The sequence below is a fragment of the Aptenodytes forsteri genome, unplaced genomic scaffold, assembly GCF_000699145.1.
Source record: "Aptenodytes forsteri isolate BGI_AS27 unplaced genomic scaffold, ASM69914v1 Scaffold11, whole genome shotgun sequence".
Classification (NCBI taxonomy): domain Eukaryota; kingdom Metazoa; phylum Chordata; class Aves; order Sphenisciformes; family Spheniscidae; genus Aptenodytes; species Aptenodytes forsteri.
Window position 1 is genome coordinate 4,223,593 of NW_008794155.1, and position 7,620 is coordinate 4,231,212.

Sequence of the window (7,620 nt, forward strand, 5' to 3'; positions counted from 1 at the left end):
GGTATTTAAAAGACGAGTAGATGAGGCACTTAGGGACATGGTTTAGTGGACGTGGTGGTGTTGGGTCGACGGTTGGACTCAATGATCTTAGAGGTCTTTTCCAACCTTAATGATTCTATGATTCTATGTTGTTAGGATGCTCCACAAGTACTACGGTTGTCCAGACAGGAAGAGTTAAATTACTAACAACAGCTAACATGAATTTGTCTAAAGTCAGCATTGAAATATTACAGCTGATAAAGAGAGAAACAGTAATCCTAACATGTTTGCTTTCTGTGATCACTTCATAGCGTAACAGCTGAATAAACTACTATAAAGAAAATAATGCAAGTATTGTGTATTTTTATACATACGTGTTTCAGCTCCAGTAAAATGACAAACTGTTGGGTAACAAAATGCTTTCTCTACAACAATTTTCAGATTATCTCAATTGCTCTAGCACAGTAAAAAAAAATGCTGAATATACTGTTGAAATATTACAAACAAAACCAACACTGTAGCTGGTATTGTAATCACAATGTTTACTCACCTAGCTATTTTCTGAACAATTCCTTCCTAACAGAGAAGATGTTTATATTATGATTTTACTGGAATCATATGGCTTCCAGAGTTTGCTACTGTCAGGAAACTGCTATGAAGACAGTAGTAGAAACAAGTTTTTCACTTCCATTTGGCTGCCCCTGATCAGATGAATTTCCACTGATTGCTTCAAATGGATGAATAATAGGCACTTTAACACAAGGATTAGCTTCAAGCTCTATTCTACCCATTGGAACTATCCAGCCTGGAGATACTTGAACAGTAACATTATCCAAACAGGCACCAGAACCATACATTAATCAAACCCTAAGAAACTGTTTCCTAAATGTTTTTCTGTTGTTGCTGTTTAATATAGTTGCTTCAGATATTTTAAACTTAGTGTACCAAGAGTCAAAGGTTAGAAACTGAAGCTCTAATAAGACAAATAGTGTTCTTTGCCACAGAACAAGCCTCAGGCAGCAAAAAAGCTATGTAAACACTGCAAACTGAAAACTCCTACCAAGCTCCTTAACCGTTGCTCGCAAGTACTAAAATTGTGAATCTAGCAAACTCCAAGAATAACAAACAAAATTCAAGTCACCCTAAGAACTGATAAGAGATGTTTTCTAGTCAGATAAGAACAATGATCCTTTGCCTATAAATGTATAAGCAACAACATGAGTATTCTTCTTCCAATTATCTGCAAATCTATTGAAATAACAGCATCAAGTCTCTCTTTTGTCCAGCTACAGAAAGAAAATATACAGGGATGTTTTTCATTTTATATATAGCTCAGAAATTATAACAATACTGTACTAGCTCACTTTCCATTGAAGCAGAAGATCTTCCAACAAAGATCTTGTGTTGTATTCCTTGTGGTAGCAACATGGCTCACCCTATTAGTAGTCTGCAGGTGCTATACCTCTTCAGTTACTTGTTTCTAATCTGCCTTCAGTCTAACCAAGACGAGAGACACAGGGGAAAAAAAAGGTACCACAAGGCAAGCAGTAGTAAACCACACATGCAGAGGGCTGTTGTAAATGCTTATAAGCATATTTTTATTATGTGGCAAGAGAGACACAAAGGTCTGTCTCACCAAGAGATAATATGCCTTTAACATCCTGGTACAGACAAATGCAGTTAGGACAGAGCAGCTGACACAGCAACTCTGCTGGTATACTGTACTCAGGTGATCACTTGTACATCTGCTCTCCCAGACTTCCTTTCAGTGGTATTACGCTACCAAAGGTAGCATCTGCTTCTCTTTTTTGACAAATTTAAGAGGGTAACACGCTCTCAACAGAAGTATTTATTTTTATAGGAAACCCAAGCACAGGCAAGACTTAGGAGCACAGCTATCAACCCGTTTACCAAGTTGCCCTAACTCTTCTGCTCTGCTCCCTTTTTGGGACTACAAAGATCATTAGCAGGGCAGACTCAGACCTTCCTATGGGTCAGGACAGCCAGTATCTGTTTAGACTTGGTGGCAGAGCAAAATGCAGGTCAATACATGAGGCAGTATAAACAAGGTTTATTCATTGTACCAACCACATTCACAGCTAGCAACACTAAAAAAACTGAAATGTGCAGGTGAAGAGGCCAGCAAAGCATTCTACCACCACAGGATGACTCAAATGCTTTGAGAAGCTGTAAGGGTAGCAAACAGTCCATTCACGGAAGACAAAATTAATGACTTCAAATGACGTTTTAAAACATGTATTTGTTTAAGCTGAAGGTACCAGGCAGGTCATCTCTGTGCATCAAATCATAAGACCTATTAAGCAGAGTAGGGAAGGACATTTTTAAATCAGAACAAGTAACAAACATAATAAATGTTTTCTTTCCGTTAATAACCAAAAAAATGCATATGGTAGACATGCAGAGCAGATTCATACTAACCCAAGTAATTAGGCTTAGAGAGAAAACGTCTGCCCAGTTTTATCTTTCTGAAATGCAACCATTTAAAGTATGAAAAATCTACTGTGAACAAGGTAGACTATACCTCTTTGGCAGAGAATTTGATTTTCTTCAATTTGTTCAAGTTACCATAGAAGAAAGTCTTCCTCTGAGCTTGTAAAAGACCACACTGGACTTAAGATTGCCATTGATACAGGCTAGACTTTGAATTTTGTTTTCTAAGACATTCCAAATATCTAACACTGAAAAATCATGTTATGGCCAAAACAGAAAAATACAGATTAAACAGCCCATAAATATTTTAAACAATTGCCATACCCACCTGCTACATTAAGCTTTTCGACTGCTCCTAAGCTGGGAGCAGGAGTGGTAGTATTGTTGGTGGAATTTGCTCCTGTTCCATTAAGTACAAGATTTTCCACCTTGGACTCTAGCTTCCCAATGCGCTGCAAGATATTATCCAACAAGACAGCAAGTGTCTTCTTCAAATCTACAAATGAAAATGAAAAGTTAAATTGCTTAATTATGCAATGCACACTGTCAGACAGAATCAAAAAATAGATACAAGAATGAGACTGGAATATATATAGACACTTTCTCAGTGCAAATCTTTGTCATTAGCAGTTTTATGCCCTAACGTTCCCTACTTTGTTCAGTCTCAGATACAAGTTTCCCTGGACGTGGAACTTGTCTTCCTGAGTATTTCATAAAGCACACTGCAACTCATATACATATCCTACATTCAAGGTGAAGTGTGCACCTTTATGGGTACACACATGGGAACAAAAAAATGCACGCTTTGTAATAGCTCAAGTAATAAGAAGTTGCTTGAATAATAATGAATCTAAACCTAAATCCATATTCAAGCACTGTCAGAGGAACAGTCTGTTAGATGCTCAGTCACCTAGAAACAAAAATCCCCTTCCCAAAAGAAGGGACATCTTTGAGCCAGTACAAAAACCACCTCCTGCATCTCCTCCACCACAACCAGGTTCTGCACTGGCAAAAAAAATGTTAAGTTCAACCTTTCTGTCGTATACACACCATAAATCACCTGTTTCTTTTCTTCAGTCTGTTGGTTATTGCCTCTACCTATCTATTTAGTCTGACACAGCACTTCGTTCGCGTGGAAAGCAACATGCAGTAACAGGAGTTTGCATATCAAATGACAACCCAGAAAGAGTTCTCCGATATTTTTTCTTTCCCTTTTCTTTTGTTCAGATTTCTTGAAGTAACACAGTCAGTTGGGCAAGCTAAAAGAACTGTGGGCAAGAGGGGAAAAATAGACCACTATCAGACTAAATGGCATAATTATAGTGGCAACAAGCCAAAGATGATGAAAGAAAGTATTGTTCTTTGTTCATTTACCTTTGTCTCAGGATTAAAGAATTTGGTATGATGAATTTACATTATTTTCCCATTTAATTACATAAAATAATTACATGTGCATATGTATAATACATTTTTTCCTTTCCACAACTTTAGAATCAAATAAGTTTCTGATCTGTAATAGAAAATTTCTCCATACATCTGAAGAGATTCCTCTGCCCCAACATCAGCTGTATTTTTGCCACACTTATTTTGTGCTCCCTTTATTATTTTTTCCATGACTAGCCCAATTCTTGTGCAAATGAGAGAAAAAATAAGAAAAGGCTATTAGTTTTAGCAAGCTTATGATTCTTTTTTACAAATAAAAGGAGAGTTATATTTACTCCATGGAGCCATAAGGTAGATCTTTTTCTTTGTAACTGTGTATTTTCCTTTGCCCTTTAAAGATCAGAAGATGGAATCTTAAGCACTAATGACCTGGACTATTGTAAAAGGGGTCCAGAAGTCACTTTAATGGTATAGCGTGCAGAAGAAACCATGGTACAGAAGGAGGAAAAAAAAATCTAGGAAAAAAGGTAGTAAAAAAAATAATTCAGGAAACAATGAGGAAGAAACATAGCATACATAAAGGCATACACAGAACATAAAGAGAAAAATCGCTAAACATTGTAATTTTTTTAATACTGATGCCAAAACATGGATGAAAGACACTGCTTACCAGAACAAAAAAGCAACTGGGAGGCTAGTTTGAGAAGGGGAGAGCAGAAGCACAGATTCATAATAATTTTTGTAAAACAACTGTTTACTGCTATAAAAATCTAATACTGTGTATATTTGGACTACAACTTTTAAAAGGAAAGTGTTTGATCCACCTACCTGACAGGTCAATATGTGGTAGAAAGAAAAAGCGACAAAGCAAACAAGCTGTGCAATCACAATTAAGGAATGACTGAAAACCTTTTGGGTGGGTAAAAGCAGCCAAATCAAGCAACTTAACACTTATTCTTGAACATGGAAATCATGACTGTGCTCATTAAAAGCAATCAGAGGATAAGATTAAAAGAAATAAAAAGGCTAAATAGCAAGGGCGTTAATTTTCATAGAATAGTGAACCATCTTCTACCCATTATCATTAACATTAGTCATTAATGTGTTTATTCCTGAACAGCTAACCTGATCATTTGCTATCAACAAATCATTTGGTATGCCAGACAGGACAAACTAACTTACTTATTAAATAATTATTATCTTACTCAGTTTCATAAAGTATTATTTAATATGGTGTTATTCACTCACCATAGCACCTTTCCCTCTAATATTTTAAATAAATATGTTACCATTATTACGCATCCTTCCAAACTCCTTAATTGAAAACACCTGTCCAAAGTTGTCTTTAAACTTGAAATTCTTCTTAGCCATGGAACTTGAAATTTCTACACAAAACTTAGCTTTACCTTCACAGAAGTGCTAACAAAGTTATTTCACCCAATTTCAAATGCAGTTTAACTTCTCCTGGGGAACTTGACCACTGTTTGGCAGCAAGTCAACTTATTCCTCAGCGGGATCTGGAACAGGAAACGAATGCCACAGGCAACAAGCTGCAGGGGGATCTTAGCTTAAGGATATCCTGTACTCTCAGACCTAGCTAGGGCACAGATTAATGCAGTTACCCTTCAATTTCTGGAGGCATGTTGTTTTTTGTGGTTTTTTTCTTCTTCAATTCACCTACCATCAAGCACCCTTACAAGATAATGGGACACCGATGATGGCTATATAGCAGACAGGGTTTTGTTTTAAGCCTACGCACACAATTCTCTAGGGGCCTCTACTTGCTTTTAGGTCTTCAATCTAAATATTGATCTAGTACCACTCTGTATTTAGCTTGTGCTGCTTTGTAAGATGTACAGTATAGTTCAACATGCAGTCACAAATCACTAGAAGTTACAGAATAAGGATGGCTTGTTATTTAAGCAACAAAGCAATGTAATTGTTAGCTATGTTTGGGATGATAATCTCAGCCTTACAGGCAAGCACCTTCACACAAACTCAGAAGTTCTTTTTTTAGAGGAAAAAAGTGGTAACAGAAACAAGATATGGAGAGAATCTCCCAGCAGGATATTTTCATTACATGCACCAAAAGTAAAGAGTATTAAGAAGAAAACTAGAGGAAAAGGTGTAGCTATTACCTGTCACATCCTAGTCTTTATTCTTTGTATAAGCCTACAAAAGACATCTATCCAATTTCTTCAGAGCTGAATATTAAGGCAACTATAAAAGGAAACAAATCTAGATGACCAATTAGCCCTTAACTTTCCAGATAGCCTGAAAGTGCATAGGTAAGTAGGAAAGTGAGTTTAAAAAATGCTAAACAAGTAAGGTGTATGATGTGATCTTACCAGATTAGGTGTGGCCCCTTTTCAATCTGAAATTGGGTATTTTTATTTTCATAATATTTTCTGGCAATATGCTTCATTCTTTTCCGCATGCTTTCTCTCACACAAACTTAACTCTCACGTTGTACAAAATGGAAGAGAGTAAGCATTAAAACTTACTGCCAAACAAAGCACTGAAACTCACAAAAAGTGTTCTCTACCCTGAGGCAAAGATAATATATTTGAGCTTAATTTAATCTTATGCCAGATACATAAATTTAAACGTTAAGTAAATTGACTGAACAAAGAAGTGAAATGGGAAAGAAGAAGAAATAAATGTAGCAGGTGTCCACTTTATCAGTAAGGCAAGCGCTTCTTCCACAAGGAATTTTTTAGGTCACTGACATGCAAACTGAAAAGCCTCTCAAGATTCTCAAAAACAGCAAAAAAGTTTTTTTTAAATGAAGTTTTAACAAACAACCAGATATAGCTACTAGACAGATGTAGTAAAAATTAGCAGACAACTTCATCTCCAAGTGACTAGAAGTGTAAAATTTGTCCCATTTCATACTTCTAAGTGAAGACCGTTTTCTCCGTCTGTGCAGAAAATCCACAGTGCAAAGTACTGTCAATTGAGCAGCATTATGAACTAAAATGTTTGGACAACTTAGAAAAAACCTTAATCAGATTATCATGTAATATAGAGCACACACTCACCGTATGCTGTCACTGTCCCAACATAAGGCCCATCAACCACATTTTTATTTTCTTCGGCTAATGCTTTGATGTATCTTTTGCTGAGATCCAAAATTTGCTCACGCAGGAGTGAACTGCTTTCGTGTTGTGTTTGCTGCTGAATAGTAAAATGCAGAAGCATCATTCCCCAAATGAAACCAAAAGTCACCAGAAAAAAGCCGAGTTTCTGAGAGGACAGCTTCCATGGAGAGAATGCCATGATTCCCAACAGCTTCATGCAGTTACTACAAAGGTTCCTAAAGCATGAAGCCAAACAGCAAGTTCATGGTCCAGGTATATAAATATCACAGAGCAGGACTCAGTCTTATTCCAACTCCTTAGTCAATGTGTATCCGTATTTCAGTTCCATCCTGTTGCAAGAGGAAAGAAGAGCAGCATAGTTATTACATGTTAGAAGTTTTTACTAGCTATACTAGGTCTTCACTCTAACTGGTACAAAATAGAAGTAGAAAATATGCATTCTTTGTAAATGTTTAATTTGTATGTATCAACATTGTGCCGCGCTAGCCAGAGCACAAAGAAGCTGAGAAAAGCACTGGAAAGAGAACAGAGGGAGTGATGCACCTGAGCAGGTGTAGAACACTTCTCAGTATCTGGATCAAATTCAATGCTTCAAGCAGTTTCTAAGCTGAATTTCATGGTAAGGCTGCTTTTACATATTTTTTTTGTGTGTGTACACAAAACTTTGTGATGTTGCCAGTGCAGCAATTTAAGACAATTCTCAACA

At 36.7% G+C, this 7,620-nt stretch overlaps 1 protein-coding gene across 1 annotated transcript in view; it reads right to left on the reverse strand.

The window, feature by feature from the left end:
- Positions 1-7,234, reverse strand: part of MGAT5 (mannosyl (alpha-1,6-)-glycoprotein beta-1,6-N-acetyl-glucosaminyltransferase) — an 86,211-nt gene extending 78,977 nt beyond the window's left edge. The window contains exons 1-2 of the mRNA XM_009279908.2: positions 6,855-7,234; positions 2,759-2,926 (exon numbers count right to left, since the gene is read on the reverse strand). Coding sequence (XP_009278183.1) covers positions 2,759-2,926; positions 6,855-7,110 — 424 coding nt within the window. The 5' untranslated portion in view covers positions 7,111-7,234. The remainder of the gene's footprint in view (positions 1-2,758; positions 2,927-6,854) is intronic.
- Between the last annotated feature and the right edge of the window lie 386 nt (positions 7,235-7,620).